This window comes from Equus quagga, chromosome 16, assembly GCF_021613505.1.
Source record: "Equus quagga isolate Etosha38 chromosome 16, UCLA_HA_Equagga_1.0, whole genome shotgun sequence".
Lineage (NCBI taxonomy): Eukaryota > Metazoa > Chordata > Mammalia > Perissodactyla > Equidae > Equus > Equus quagga.
Window position 1 is genome coordinate 214098 of NC_060282.1, and position 14912 is coordinate 229009.

The window sequence follows — 14912 nt, forward strand, 5'->3', positions numbered from 1 at the left end:
GCGGCCTTGAGCGGCCGGAGCGCGGCGTCGCCTCTCTAGGCATCACGGAGGCCTCGGCTCTCGGTGACTCAGGAGGGCGAAGCACAGCCATCAGCCTGGAAAAAGGTGCCGGGCGGGGGAGGGGAGCCGACGGCTGGACTGGGAGGTGTCGCGCTCTAGGATTGGTGGCCCAGGAGGCATGGGCGGGGCCTGAGGAGGCGGGGCCCGCAAGGATTGGTGGAAGCGCAGACGGGGCGGGGCGTCCTCTTTGTCTGAGTGCGCTCGAGGCGGCCGCCGTTTAGCGCGAGAGGCTGCGGCGTGAACGGTGAGTGCGCTGCGTGTGTGGGTGCCGGCCGGCCGCGAGCCGCTCCTGTGGCTGACGCCGGAGCCGCGGCGTGGTCCGCGCGCGTCCGGGTCTTTCCGCGGCACGCGCTGCTCCCTCCCCCTGCGCGAGTTCCCTCGCCCTCAGGACGTGCAGGGGGCCCCTCCTCCCCGGACCCTCTCCGAGTCCCCCAACCCTTTGCCGCACCCGGACGCCCTCCTCACGCCCCCAGACCTCCACTCTTAGGCCCCCGACACCCTGGAGCCCCCCGCCCCCCACCCCTGGGCGCCCCCGACCTCCCCCCGCCCTCGATCTCCACCCGAGCGCCCCTGACACACCCCTACCCTCCCGGGTCCCGTGGACGGCGAGCCTGGCCGGAGGTCGAGCGGGGTGACGGGGGCCCCGGGGAGAGCGGTCGGCGCCCGCACGTCCCAGCCTGGCGCGGGGGCTCCCCGAAATGCAGAGCCGCGGGCGTCTCGGCTTCGCGGCAGGCGGGCCTGGCGCGGCCCCCGGACCCCTGCCTTCCCCCGCCCGAGCCCCGAGCCCCGAGCCCCGCCGTGTCCCCGCCCTCCGGCGCTCGGGTGTCTCCCCGCCGGTCGTCCGCTGTTCCGTGTTCTGCTGGAAGCGGGCGGCGGCGCTTCTGAGCGGGCTTTGTTCGCCGCTGTCCCCGCCGCCGCCGCGCCGCCCTCCGGAGGGGCTCCCGCGGTGGGGGCCGGGTTGGGCCTGGGGTCCGCGCTTTCCGCCCCCGGCGCTGGGCGAGGTCGTTTGTGCTTCCTTTGTGCTGTGCCGGTTCCTCTTCCTTTCCGTATGTGTTGAAAGTATTCTCACGTTGTCACTGGGCTCCTGTTAGGGCGTTTTGTTCTGCTTTGGGGGCTTTCTGAGATAGGAATTTTCAAGTTTTTAATGGTCAAACGCTTACTCTTAAGGCTTGTGGGCTTCGTGCTCTGTTTTAAAGGGCATTCCCACCTCAAGACTCTTTGAAATGACTCTTGTTTTCCCTGGTGCTTGTAAAATGTTGGGTCCATCTGGAATTTATTTTGGTGTGGGGTGTGTTGGGAATCTAGCTTCCTTTTTTCTCTAAATCATGCCGTTTCTAACACTACCTATTGAATAATTCATCTCTCCATTGATTTGGAAAACCGCCTTTGTCGTGTGTTGAATTCTTACTTGTCTTTGGACCCATTTCTGGAATTTGTGGTGGCTTTGATGTGCATGAGGTTTTTATTTTCGTGCGGTGGATCTGTGGGTCTCTGCCCCCCAGGCTTTCTGCTTTTGATCTTTTTCTTAGAAAGGCCCTTCCCACCTAAAGTAATAAAATTTACCTGAATTGTGGTTCAAGTTCTTTTTATGATGTAATTTTAACTCTTATTCATTCATGGCTTCTTTAGACTTTTGATAAAGGGTATGGGAAGATCTGATTTTTTTCTGTTGTATTTTTTATGTCTTTGCCTTTGCTTTGCTCTCTGGGAGATTTGTGGAGCTTTATGTAAAGGTCTAATTTTATTCTCCCTGAAGCATCTGTCCCCCAGCGGTTTGGATCACCTCCTCTGTCCCCCGTTTGTTTATATAGAGTTGGCCCTGCTCGGCCCAGTTCTGGCGCTGCCCCTTCTCGGCCAGGCCTACTTGGCCCTCAGCACCATGGCTTTGTGGGTACAGTGGGCAGAATCAACATTTATAAATGTTATCGTCACATTTATTCATCACATTTCTAAGTTTGTTTCTTGTTGCCCTTTGTGAACAGAATCTTTTTCTGTGTGTATTTGCTGACTGGGTGTTGCTGGTGCGTAGCAAAGCTGTCGGTTCGTGTGCTTATTTGGGATCATTTGCTGCTGAAGCTTTCGGGGTTGTGCTTTGTGCCCACAAGCAGCTCAGAGCTGCCTCTTCTGAAGGTGGTTTGACCCTGGAGGGTGGGGCTCTGTGGAGATGAAGAGGGGCAGGGCATTCCAAGCAGGAAAACCTGGGGGTGCGGATGGGGAGGACAGAGAGAGGGAGACCTGGGAGCTGCCCACCCGAGACCAGGGACTCAGTGTGCCTGTCGCAGCCCAGCACTGTGGGTGGGGTCTTTGGAAGCACAGGCTTACTTGATTTTTGGCATCAAGACCATCTGGAATTTCGACAAGGGTGATAAGTTCCCAAAGCTTAGCTTACGAAACAAAATAATAATAGTAAACCTTGAATTGTAAGTTCTTTGCATCTCTGCAGTCCCTTTTTTGTTGGCTGTCTGTGTTTGCGGCTGCTCAGTCATCACAAGAGCCGGAGCCGGCTTGGCAGAGTTCCTCACTGCAGTGTGGCTTCCTTCCACTTTCTTTAAGTGACCACTGCTGCTGAGAACATTGATCTGTTCTGCTTTTGTTTGGGTTAGTCCCTAGGGAGACTTCCCAAAACAAAATTCCTGCATCTGAAGAATGACAGTGATGATGGGCGGGTTAGGGTCAGGGAACAGTGTCACGGGTGCTGTTTGTACTTGCTCCTGTATTGGGGCCGCACGGCCTCCCCAAGCGGCTCATCAGAGTCTGTTCTGACATTCAGTGGTGATGGTTCAGGTCCTGGGGGCCGTCTGGGGGCACTTGTCATGCCCACTGTGTCCCTTCCTGTCTAAATTCCTGTTTTTCCCGCAGAGCAAAGCCTGGAGTTGGGCTTCAGAATCCTGAGGGGCGCGGAGGGAGGGGTGCTTGTTAAAAGCCAATTTCGGTGCCCCATATGGCTCTGTGTTTTCCTGCCTTGCAAGTGTCCAGTGGTTTCGATTTGAGACTCACAGGGTTTTGCACATTTTTGCATCTGATCACAGACTTGTTCCAGAAGACCCAGACCTTTCTTACCAAAGTATAAGTAAAGAAAAATTAAAAATTAGTGCTACTTTTAAAATTTCTTTTGTTCATTTTTTATCAGACTACAAGTGTCTTAGTCCATTTGGGATGCTGTAACAAAATGAAACAACAGATATTTATTTCTCACAGTTCTGGAGGCTGGAAGTTGGAGAGCAGGTCCCCACACGGTCAAGGTGAGGGCCCTGTTCCTGGTTGCAGACTTCTGGCTGTGCCTCACATGGAAGGGGCGAGGAGGTCTGTGGGGCCTATTTTATAAGGGCAGTAATTCCGTTATGGGGCTCCACCCTCACGACCTAAGCACCTCCCAAAGGCCCCGCCTCCCAACACCATCTGTTTGGCATTAGGATTTCACCAAATGAATGGGGAGACACATTCAGACATAGCAACAAGCATACTTTGCGGTATGCTTTTTTCTCTTGGCAATATGCAAAGGTCATCCTAGGTAGAGATCTTTTGTTTTTATGCTTTTCTAGGACTCACCCCAGGTGGAAGTCTTTTCTGCTTCTCCCTCTGCCTCACGCATATTGACAGCCTAATCCAGTCGGAGGAGATGACTCCCAGTCCAGCAGCATCTGACTGTACCGGCAGTTCTGAGCGGTCTTTTCACTGACCTTTCGGTCCTCATGAGGCCCTGAGAGGAGGTGTGTAATCTCCCTGTTTCACAGATGGGGACAAAGTGCACACATCCTTTATGGCCCTGGAGTCATTGTTTATGAAACAGGAGCATTGTCAACATGCTCTCTGCATCCCCTGCTTTCATTTACCTGTCAAGCCACCTGGCATAGCATAAATCTTTCTGTTAGCTGGTGTGTGACCTGTGTGTGGAAGGACCTTGGTGGCCTTGGTGGCTGCACCTAGAGCCTGTGTCCATCCCAGTAGGGCACCTACTGTCCAAGGGTGATCTGATTCTCCTAAATACTGCCAGGCAGCTTTCCTGAGAAAGAGTCTATTAGAGATTTAGAGATTCTGCTTTCCCATCCCTGCCAGCGGCAGATGCTGGTACTTGGTGTTGTTCTAAAGGATGTAAAGTTTGGTCCCGTTGCTCTTTTAATTTCATTCATTTATTCAGTAAACATTGGGCCGCTGCCTGCTCTGCTGGGGCAGGAAGGGAGGGTCTGAGAGCTGGACAGGCAGAGGTCCCCAAGTGGGGTCAGGAGGAAACTCAGTGAGAGGGCAACATAGCCGAACACTGGCCAAGGGGTCAGAGCCTCCCTGGCAGAAGTGAGGCTGGGCAGGGTTCTGAGCAGCCTTGCAGGAGTCAAGGAGCGGCTGGAGCCAAGGACAGTCACTGTGTCCCATAGGGGGCAGAGGCAGGACTGTTCTGTAGCAGGGCCAGGTTCTGGGTGCACCTGGAGGGTGTGTTGGGAGTAGGGAGTGAGAGTGTGAGGAGGAAAGGCAGCTTCAGGACTGTGTCTTGTGTACCAGAGCACAGACCGAGCTGTGGGCAGAAATAGGGGCTCAGGGTTGGATGTTAAGTGTCTGAGATGCTATGGAACATCCACATGGAGATGTCCTGTTGGAAAGAAGGGGACCGCCAGCTCAACCACACCGAAAAAGAGCCCCTGGGCTCCACTGAACATTTAGGATTGTAGGATGACCACACCCAGTGCCAGGTATGTTCAGGACGTGAGGCAGGAAGCAGCTCAGGTGCACAGACACAGGACACAGGCAGGAGCAGGAGGGGGCCTGGCCCAAGGCCTTGTGGCCACATGAGGCAACACCTCCTGGATCAGCTGTACCGGCTGTCAGCACCCACTGGAGAGGCCCTGAATGGGGTTCCTATGGGTCTTCGTTGTTGGATCCCAGCCCAGGTGCAGTCGGGCTGTGGTGTGAATGACCGTCCACCTCTGCCAGGTCCCCAGGGGACCGGCGCTGGATTGTTCACGAAGGTCGAATTCTCATGCAGGTGAGGATGGACAGAGGCTTCTGCTAAGAGAGCAGTGTCCAGGAAACCTAGTGGAGACTGAGTTACAGGAGGACGGGGTGACCGACTGCTGACACTAGACAAGGGTTTGGCCATGTGGCGGTCATAGGACACCCTGACCAGGGCCACTTGGTGGGGGAGACCACTCATGGGGAGGCATCTAGACAAGGCTGTGGCCCTTGGGAGGATGACTGACCATGAGAGATGGCAGGTCTGTGGGTGACTCAAGCATGGGACAGGGTGAAGCAAGAGAGATGATGCTGTTCCTCGAGGGGGTGTGGGTGGTGGATATGCCACCAGGAGGGCGGGAGGCAGAACACATGGTGGCAAGGGCTTCCCCACTGTTGGTTCTGAGACCTGGAGAGACCCCAGACCCCTGCTTCTTTCGTATTCTATTCTTGCCTACTCCCCAGCATCCATCGTTCACAGGACTTCTAAGTAGTTTTATAGTCACTCCTTCGAAAGACTCCTGTTGGAATTCTAATTAGAGTTGCATTGCACTTACACACAGATTTGGGGGAATGGGCATTTTAGGTGAACAGAGGGACAGGGCAGTGAGAGGCAGCCACGGTTAGAAGTTCAGTGTGTATCTTCCCAAAAGTTGTCTGTGCAAACATATGCATACATCTGATGTTTTACACAGAAAACTGGGTCATGGCGCCCCCTGACTTCTTGCCCCCAGGCTTCCCTCCCCGTGGCCCAAGGTGTGAAACCTCCTGTTAGTGGAGGTGCCTGCTGAGTCGTGTGCAGAAGAAGGTTGATTGCATTCTTATACCGTCTTCCCTGGAGTGATCTGCTGGCTGGGCGTCTGTGTCCCTGTTGCAGACCCCCTCAGTGCTCAGAAGATGTGAACCCCGCTCCTCCCTCAGGAGAGCTCCCAGTCCCCCCTTTTTTCCAGCAGTTTGGATGTGACAGACATCTCAGCTTAACTTGTCCTATGTCCCCAGAGCCCACCCGCCCCCAGGCCTCCCGGTCAGGTGCTCAGACCAAATCCCTGGGTCACTCTGAACTTAGTCCACCAGAACCCAAACACGTCTCATGGTCCACTGCCAACTCCTGGTGGTGCCACCACCGGGCTGACACCCTTGCCTCATCGAGTACCACGGCTCTCGGGGCACGACCCAGGCATGGTGAGGCATCAGCGTGCCCACAGGAGGGCCGTGGTCAGGTCAAAGCGTGCAGGGCCTGGGGTGAGGTCCCCACAGGAGTGTGGGCCTCGAGCAGAAGCAGTCATTCCCAGCTTCTCTTCGTTGGGGGTTATCTCTGGAGGCAGCCTGGCCTGGCCCCCACACAGATCTAATGACAACTTAGACCTCTGTGGGTGTCCTTGTGCGTGGACCATGGACCAGGCCAGGTGAGCTGGGCAGGCGGCCCCGAGCCCTCACTGGCTTCCTAGCCACAGGTGTGGCTGGCAAACCATGAGGAGCCCAGGGGTCTGGGACACAGAGCCTTATGGCCAGACCCTCAGGGTGCACAGGCATCCCCAGGTGTCTCAAAGATGGGACCTTCCTGGGCCCATGGCCAGAGAGCCCCGCAACTGCTTGTTTTTGCAGCCCCTGAACTATGGAGTCAGAGTTCACAGGGGGCAGGGTCCCCCTGGAAGTCAGGGTTTACAGGGCAAGGCAGGGCTTCTCATGTGCCCCCTTCTCTTCCTCAGCCCTCAGGCTCCTCCGATTTCCATCTTCCTCAGAGACCCCAGGGCCCAGTGATGGCAGCAGCAGGGCTCCTGCCGCCGCCGGCAAGACCGCAGGTGAGCGGCCCCTGAGGCCTGTGCAGCAGCCCTGCATTCCTCATGGTCCTCCTGTGCCCTCGGCTCCCAGGGCAGCCCAAGTGTCACGGTGGCCCCTTCCTGTTGACCCTTGACTCTCAGGGTGCATCCCCCCATCCCAGGGCGTCCCCCACCCACCTCCACGCTGCATGCACCCACTCTGTCTCAGATGTGGAGACTTACTCCAACCAGCAGCAGCCCCTGTCATTGCAGGCTGAGGTGACCTTCGAGGACGTGGCTGTGCTCCTCTCCCAGGAAGAGTGGGACCGCCTGGGCCCTGCTCAGCGCGGCCTCTACCGACACGTGATGATGGAGACCTACGGGAACGTGGTCTCGCTGGGTATGGCCTCTCGGCAGGCGTTGTCTGTGTCTGTGTGCCAAGCCAGGGGCCATAGGGTGGGGGCCTCAGGGTCACCTCCTGGGTGCTCAGCTCCAGAGGGAGTTCAGTACTGGCTGTCTCATGCCCGCAGGCCCTTGGGTGGGGTGTGGGTCCTCACCGATGTTGTGTAGACAAAAGGACTTTCCTCCCCACGAGCAGGACTTCCAGGATCCAAGCCCAGCATAATCTCCCAGCTGGAGCGAGGGGAAGAGCCGTGGGTGCTGGACGGGCAGGGGACTGAGAAGAGCAGGGGCCCAGGCAGTAGCCACTCAGGTGAGTGAGAGGAACAGGCTCTCCTTCACCGAGAGCTGAGCAGGTCCTGGTGGTTGTGGGCACTGACGGGAGACAGCAGGAGTGGCTTCCACCGCGGGCTTCTCCCAGCAAAGGAGCCTGCAGGTGGGGTGGTGCTGAGCCAAGCAGAGGCCGAGTGCAGGAAGTCCATACGGAGGTGAGTACAGAGGGCAGTGAGCTGGGCATGCATAGGAAGGGCGAGGGAGAGAGTACCCATGTGGTGATCCCCCTGCCAGGTCCCTGGTCCCTGTCCTTATGGGAAATTCAGATTTCGAGGGTTCCCGGGTTGATTCAGAAAAGAACGAATGAAGCATCCTAAGTGTAGAAGGGAAGTTTCTCAACCTGATACTTAGAGTGAGGGCTGAAGGCGTGTGTGTGAGATGAAGACCCAGACCAGGGAGCCACCATCCCTGTATCTGTATAGCATTGTCCTGGGGGTCCCACACACAAAATAAGGCAAGATAAACAAACAAAACGAAACAAAACAAAACAAGAAAACTAAAGCTGTAAGAATTGGAAAGAGTGGGCTGGCCCCGTGGCCGAGTGGTTAAGTTCACGCACTCCGCTGCAGGCAGCCCAGTGTTTCGTCAGTTCGAATCCTGGGCGCGGACATGGCACTGCTCATCAAACCACACTGAGGCAGCGTCCCACATGCCACAACTAGAAGGACCTACAACGAAGAATATACAACTATGTACCGTGGGGCTTTGGGGAGAAAAAGGAAAAAAATAAAATCTTTACCAAAAAAAAAAAAAAAAAGAATTGGAAAGAAAGAAGAAAAGTGTTGTTTGCAGTTCATATGATTGTCTGCTTGGACAAACATTGCTTAGAATTCACCAGAGTTTACCAGTTGGCTGGATACAAAATCAGTTTTATTTCTATTTGTCGGCACAAAGGTGTGATTTCTTTTTTCCAGTTTTATTGAGATATAATTGGCATACAGCACCATATAAGTTTAAGTTTACAGTGTAATGATATAACTTACATATATTATGAAACAATTACCACAATAAGTTTAGTTAACATCCACCATCTCATATAGACACAAAAAAAGAAACAAAAAAGTTGTTTTAAAAGGTGTGATTTTTAAAAAGATAACATTTACAACAATATCAGAGATATAAAGTATCCAGTAATTAATGTAACAGAAGATGTGCAAGACCATTATGGAGAAAATTATAAACAGGAAGATGACGGCAGATACGTCCAACCCTGAAGGTGGTGTTCAGCAGTTGCTTTAGGCGGAGATGTGCAATGAAGGAGGATGACATCTAAGTCTGGGGAGAACCTCCGTCAGCCTGTCCTGCAGGACGTGGCCCCCTCCGGGTGTGTGGGGGATGCCTTGGCACCACCCTGTGGCTGATCGGCTTCACAGTCTCAGACGTGGCACTCTCCCCCTTGTTTCTAGGGACTATGTGGACAGGGCACCAGGTGTTACAGACAGCCCACCTCTTACCTGCAAAATCAGATATCCTCAGAGAAACAATGAATGCGCCAGTCTCAGAGGAACTCAGTTTCCCAGTGAATAGTAAAAAAAGACAGCATTGTGTTGTAGAAATCTCGCCGAGGACTTTAAACTGTTTGCTGACTGAAGCCATGGTGTGCAAGGAAACACAGATCTGCTGCCAAACCATACCTGGCTCCCTGGGCTGGCTGTGGGCTCACCTAATCGAGCTGAGATGAGTGCCCTTCAGATTTGATGCCAAAGAGATTATGAAATTCTCCAAGAGCACAGTGGGTTGGAGATGAGAGACTTTTGTACAGAAGTTCCTGGTTACTCTGCCCCATGCATAGGCCTTGGAGGCTCAGGGCACTGAGAGAAGGATGTGCATGGAGCAGAGCAGCCTGCTGTGGCCTGGGGCACTGCCACGGGCACTGGAGCAAGGAGGAGCAGGAAGGGCTGCACAGCTTGCGGCTTTGCCCTCTGCAGGATGGATAAGCTGTGAGAACTGCCCTGCCCTGCTGTTGTTAACTCAGTGAATTGCACTTACATGTTGTAACAGCAAATGAAAGGATTTTTCCACTTTTAAGACAAGTGTTTTGTTGTCTCTTCAACTCTCTGTTCCTTTTGCAGACAGCCTCAAATGTGACCACGTGACAGCTTGTATGCAACAAGACAGTTCATCCTGTCCATGGGGTAAGTGTATGTCTGATCTTTTTAATCCAGTACAGTCCCTGAAGGTGTTAACGCTCGTGATTTACAGAATGTAGAGGTTCCTGGGGCGCTCTGATGCAGAACATGTGTTCTCATCATACAGCACATGCAGTCTCTGCAAAACTTTGGGGAGGGGTTTTTTAAATTAAAAATTTGTTTCACTGGAATTGCTTTTTTCTCTTTATTTGTCTTGTTATACTTAAAACATTCTTCCGTACCTTGTACTTGAAACAACGGCTGAAGCCATCATTCTGAAAGCGAGGGGCTCTTTGCTCATAGCCAGCTCCTGCAAGCATGGATGAGAAGTGGCCTGTCACTGGCGTTCACAGCAGCTTGAGTCTGTCTGTGAGCATGAACGTTTGGTCATACGTTGCTTTTATGCCATGGATGATTGAGTGAGTTAACTTCTCCACAATTAGTTTACTTGTTTACTGCTAAAGTCATCTTACTCATCTTGTTACTTTGGCATCAGGCCAGAAGCCGCCCACCCATTCAGGAAGCTTCCAACAATAGAAATAATATTTTTTAATGTAAATGAGTAATTATTTATTTGGCCCATCAGCCTTATTTTGTGAAAATGAGGCTTAGAAGTTGAAAAATAAAGAATTAAACTTGTTTACCAGTTGAAAAAACACATACTATAACTTCTTAAAAATAAGTTACGTAAAAATCTTATTAAGCAGATGACAGTGAACTCAGATATTTTTTAATGAAGAACCTGAAGAATACTGTTACCATTTATCAATATAGTACACACTTAGTAAATAAATTGCTTTGAAGAGAATAAAAGATACAGAAAAACCCGATAAGAAAAGTAGGCACAAAACTTGAACAAGTTCTGTTAGAAGTGGAAAACAGGGCCAGTAAAAAGTGAAAACATCCTCAGCCTCATTATTCATCAGCAAAGTGGAAATCAAAACCATGTTCACCTTCAGAATGGAGAAAATGGAAAGATCCAACAATACCAAGTGGGAGTGAGGGTGCAGAGCAGCAGACGGGTGTGTGTGCACACGCTCACTTTGGAAAACAGTGGGGTGTTATCTCATGAAGCTGAAAATAGGAGTCCCCATGTTAAATACTTCCGCTCCCTTGTGCAGACAGTAAGGACGTTTGTGTGGAAGCACCAGGAATCATAGGCTTCATGACAGGAAAAACTGGAAACAACCCAAATGTCCATCAGCAGTAGAACAGACAGATAAATACGGTGTTTTAATATAACAGAACATATCACAGTGCTTCCTAATAAAGAACCCCAGAATGAGACACTTACCACCTGATTCTGGCAGGAAGGGACCACCCTAGGCCCCCGTCTTGGGGCCGCCTCTTCAGGTCTTTGAACATGGAGGAGCAGAGCAGAATGTGGGTTCCCCGAGCTGGAAATGCCCAGTTCTTACCCAGACAAACCAGTCATATCAGTTATTCTCGCCCTGGAGAGGAGGGGGAAGAAGCAGTCACCACACGCGCACTCTGATGCTGTCCTAACAGGAGATCTCTTGGTATCTCTGTGTCAGCGTTTGTAAAACTCCCCTCAAAGGGCTGCTGGCCCCCCAGCACCTGTCATAGGCCCTGAGCGTGTTGTTTGACAAGAGAGAGAATTCCCTCCTTGGATCTTCCTCTGCCCACAGGGCTTCCCATTCTAGAGTATCACTCAAGGACAACATGGTCTTTAACCGTCCCCACAAGACCTTGGGAAGCTAGAGGCGGCAGCATGGTGGGTGGAGTTGGCATTCTCAGCTGCAGGGCTTAGATTGGACACCAGGAGAGTTCACAGGGAGGCCTGGCTGCGTCTGTCTTCCAGGAGGAAGAATGTCCTGTCATTTGGAGTCGGCCTCTGGCCCCTAGCAGCCCTGACTGGGGCCAGCTCCACCTGTTGAGTGTCCTCAGTGAAGGTCACTGAGCACAGCCTCTCCTCCCAGAACATGCCTGTTCCCCTTGTAAAGTCTTGGTCTCTGAGTGGCATCTTGTCGTCTCAATGGCTTGGTCTCCAAGATTTAAAAAACTTGTCCTCAGCACCTGCTGCTCTCCTCCACTCACACAGTCAGCCCCCAGAGCCCTGACCTAATGGTAGAAATGTCTATCCCAGCCTTCTCGGCCATGTTCACTGCTGCGCCTCAGGCCTCGTCTCCAGCCTAGACTTGGCGGGGTTCCCATCGTGTGTCTCTCGTCTTGCCCCTAGTGCTTTCTGCACAAAGAGGACGTTACGGCCTCCCATGTACATGTCTGTTGGACCCGGACATGAGAACCCACACATCTCCCCACCTGCCCCACACTAGGCTTCGCTGTCTGTGTTGCTGTCTGCTGGACAGGGCTCCCCACAGTTGTAGGTGTGGTCCCGAATTTATTCCTGCTCCAGTGGCTTCTGGAAGCTTGGTGCACAGGAGGACTCCAGGGAGGGCAGGGCTCAGGCAGTGATGGGCTGTCACCCCACTGCTGTGTGCCATATGTGCACCTCACACATGGAAATGACCTCAGACTAGAGTTTGCACCTTACACTGCACTGTCAGCCTGAGCACGTTTCTAGTTGTATGATGTGGTTTTTCTGCTCCTCTGCAACTGACACAGCCATGTGCGTTCAGGGACCAGGTTCCCACCGGCCACCCCACTTCAGCAAAGCCACCTTCATGGTTCCACTTGCTTTCGAGTTTTGAGTGGATTAGCATTTGAGTTAATATTTTCACTTTGGATTTGTTTCAGAATGTGAAAACAAGGCAGAGAACCAAAATAGAGACTTGAGTCTTAAGCCATTCATTTCAGAGGAAATATCAATGATTCTGGGGAAAACACCCACAATGTGGGTTGATCAAGGAAATTATGAATCTGAGCGGAGCTTCTGCCTGAGTCCAAGCCCTGTTGGCCCCACCCAAGTTCAGGTCCTGAGCCAGAGCGTGGCTGTCACTCAGCATCAAGCCGCTCCTAACGGGGAGAGACCCTACAAGTGCATGGAGTGTGGAAAATGCTTTGGCCGGAGCTCCCATCTCCTCCAGCATCAGAGAACCCACACTGGAGAGAAGCCCTATGTGTGTGGTGTGTGTGGGAAGGCCTTCAGCCAGAGCTCGGTCCTCAGTAAACACAGGAGGATCCACACGGGGGAGAAGCCCTACGAGTGTAATGAATGTGGAAAGTCCTTCCGCGTGAGCTCGGATCTTGCTCAGCATCATAAAATACACACGGGGGAGAAGCCGCACGAGTGTCTTGAGTGCCGGAAGGCCTTTACTCAGCTCTCACACCTCATCCAGCACCAGCGGATCCACACCGGAGAAAGGCCGTACGTGTGCCCGCTGTGCGGGAAGGCGTTCAACCACAGCACGGTCCTGCGCAGCCACCAGCGGGTGCACACCGGCGAGAAGCCGCACGAGTGCGCGGAGTGCGGGCGCGCCTTCAGCGTGAAGAGGACGCTCCTGCAGCACCAGCGGGTGCACACGGGCGAGAAGCCGTACACGTGCAGCGAGTGCGGGCGCGCCTTCAGCGACCGCTCCGTGCTCATCCAGCACCACAACGTGCACTCCGGGGAGAAGCCCTACGAGTGCGGCGAGTGCGGCAAGGCCTTCAGCCACCGCTCCACGCTGATGAACCACGAGCGCATCCACACGGAGGAGAAGCCCTACGGCTGCTACGCCTGCGGCAAGGCCTTCGTGCAGCACTCGCACCTGATCCAGCACCAGCGGGTGCACACCGGCGAGAAGCCCTACGTGTGCGGCGAGTGCGGGCACGCCTTCAGCGCCCGCCGCTCTCTGGTGCAGCACGAGCGGATCCACACGGGCGAGCGGCCCTTCCGCTGCTCGCAGTGCGGCAAGGCCTTCAGCCTGAAGGCCACGCTGATCGTGCACCTGCGGACGCACACGGGCGAGCGGCCCTACGAGTGCGGCCGCTGCGGCAAGGCCTTCAGCCAGTACTCGGTGCTCATCCAGCACCAGAGGATCCACACGGGCGAGCGGCCCTACGAGTGCGGCGAGTGCGGGCGCGCCTTCAACCAGCACGGGCACCTGATCCAGCACCAGAAGGTGCACCGGCGGCTGTGAGCTCCGCGCGGCGCGGCCTGGCAGCTCGGCGGGGGCCCCCGGAAACTCAGTGTCACCGAGTGACTCCGGAGAGAAGCCGGGCGAAGCTGCAGGAGACGCCCGTTTCATCCTTCTCCACGGCTCCAAGTTGCGCAGGAGAGGAATCACACAGCTGTGGGTTTTGTAAAGACACCATAATTCTTTAACGTTAGACAGTGTATTTGAACTGAGAAACTAAAGGAAGCTAAGGCATAGGATTACTGTCGCAATAAAACTTTCTGACATTCCAAATAACCTTTTTTTTCTTAGAGTATTGCGTGCCTTCCCTAAATACAATGATTATTCTAGTTGAAATTAGAAAGTTGGACTATTTTCAATATTCTGTTAAAGCACTAAAGTGCTGTGTGGATAAAATATTTTTAAAAAGATTGTCATCAAGTATCATGTAGTATGGCTGGAAATCTTAAGTGTGTGGAACTACCTGTTTGGTATGCAAAGGAAAAAGTCTAGAGGTTAATTCGTGAGAAATGATGTAAATTTAGAAAACCCTTATCTAGTGCTTTAACTTTATTCACGATCAGAAGGGATGTCCTAACTTTTTAGTGAAAATTCAACTCAAAAGTGGATCTTTTCCTCAAAACCCACCCTCATGATACAGAATCTGTGGCCCCATAATCATGGGATGTCTGGGGCCTCTGGGCTCCAACTGGACATAGGAGGGGGGCTCTGATCTCAGGGCCCAGACTCCACAGTTGCTACACCAAGCGGGTGCCTCTTTACACAGTAATGGTGTTTTTAAAAAAAAAGTTACTAAAAAGTTCTTTCGTGCATAATTTTAAAACATAAAATTCTCAAATTCAAATAGCTCTTTTCACTGTCTCTAATATCACTATTCCTGTGTTTGAGGGGTTTTTTGTTTTGTTTCATTTTTTTACTCCCGGTTCCAAGATAGTCTAGTATCCCATTGTCATGTACTGTGATGCATCTGGTTTAGTCATAATTTTAGTTATTTTCTCTTTCTTGTGAAAACGTTATCAGCGTCTCAGGAAAAAGTGAGCGCTAGGGCATTGATCCTTAAGGCCACAGCCGTGCACGGTGACGCAGATAAAACCTTGTTCTCACTTCTGCAGACAGCGGTGAGACAAGGTCACTGGATGTCATCACAGAGGAGACGAGGTCACTGTGTGTTACTTCTGAGAGGAGATGAGGTCACTGGGTGTCACATCCCAGAGGAGACGAGGTCACTGGGTGTTACTTCTGAGAGGAGA

The 14912-nt window shown here is 52.9% G+C and overlaps 1 protein-coding gene across 7 annotated transcripts; it reads left to right on the top strand.

Annotated features, from left to right (window-relative positions):
• The first annotated feature begins 2 nt into the window (after nt 1-2).
• On the top strand, nt 3-14906 carry ZNF250 (zinc finger protein 250). Of its 7 annotated transcripts, none has more exons than XM_046642075.1 (8): nt 3-105; nt 3259-3302; nt 3603-3770; nt 6711-6803; nt 7017-7161; nt 7360-7473; nt 9566-9628; nt 12341-14906. In XM_046642075.1, the coding sequence occupies exons 4-8, from the start codon at nt 6762-6764 to the stop codon at nt 13663-13665; spliced, it is 1689 nt and encodes a 562-aa protein (XP_046498031.1). In that variant the 5' UTR covers nt 3-105; nt 3259-3302; nt 3603-3770; nt 6711-6761; the 3' UTR covers nt 13666-14906. The 7 variants fall into 7 exon arrangements, with proteins under 7 accessions (XP_046498031.1, XP_046498032.1, XP_046498033.1 ...); XM_046642076.1 differs by lacking the exon at nt 3-105 and adding an exon at nt 149-304; XM_046642077.1 differs by lacking the exons at nt 3-105; nt 3259-3302 and adding an exon at nt 149-304.
• The last annotated feature ends 6 nt before the right edge of the window (nt 14907-14912 follow it).

Excerpts from the sequence above, each read along its gene's own strand:
- ZNF250 (XM_046642075.1), top strand. The coding sequence starts at position 6,762 with ATGGCAGCAGCAGGGCTCCTGCCGCCGCCGGCAAGACCGCAG. Across the intron at positions 7,162-7,359 it reads CGGGAACGTGGTCTCGCTGG|GACTTCCAGGATCCAAGCCC; the intron begins GTATGGCCTCTC and ends CCCCACGAGCAG. Across the intron at positions 9,629-12,340 it reads CAGTTCATCCTGTCCATGGG|AATGTGAAAACAAGGCAGAG; the intron begins GTAAGTGTATGT and ends GATTTGTTTCAG.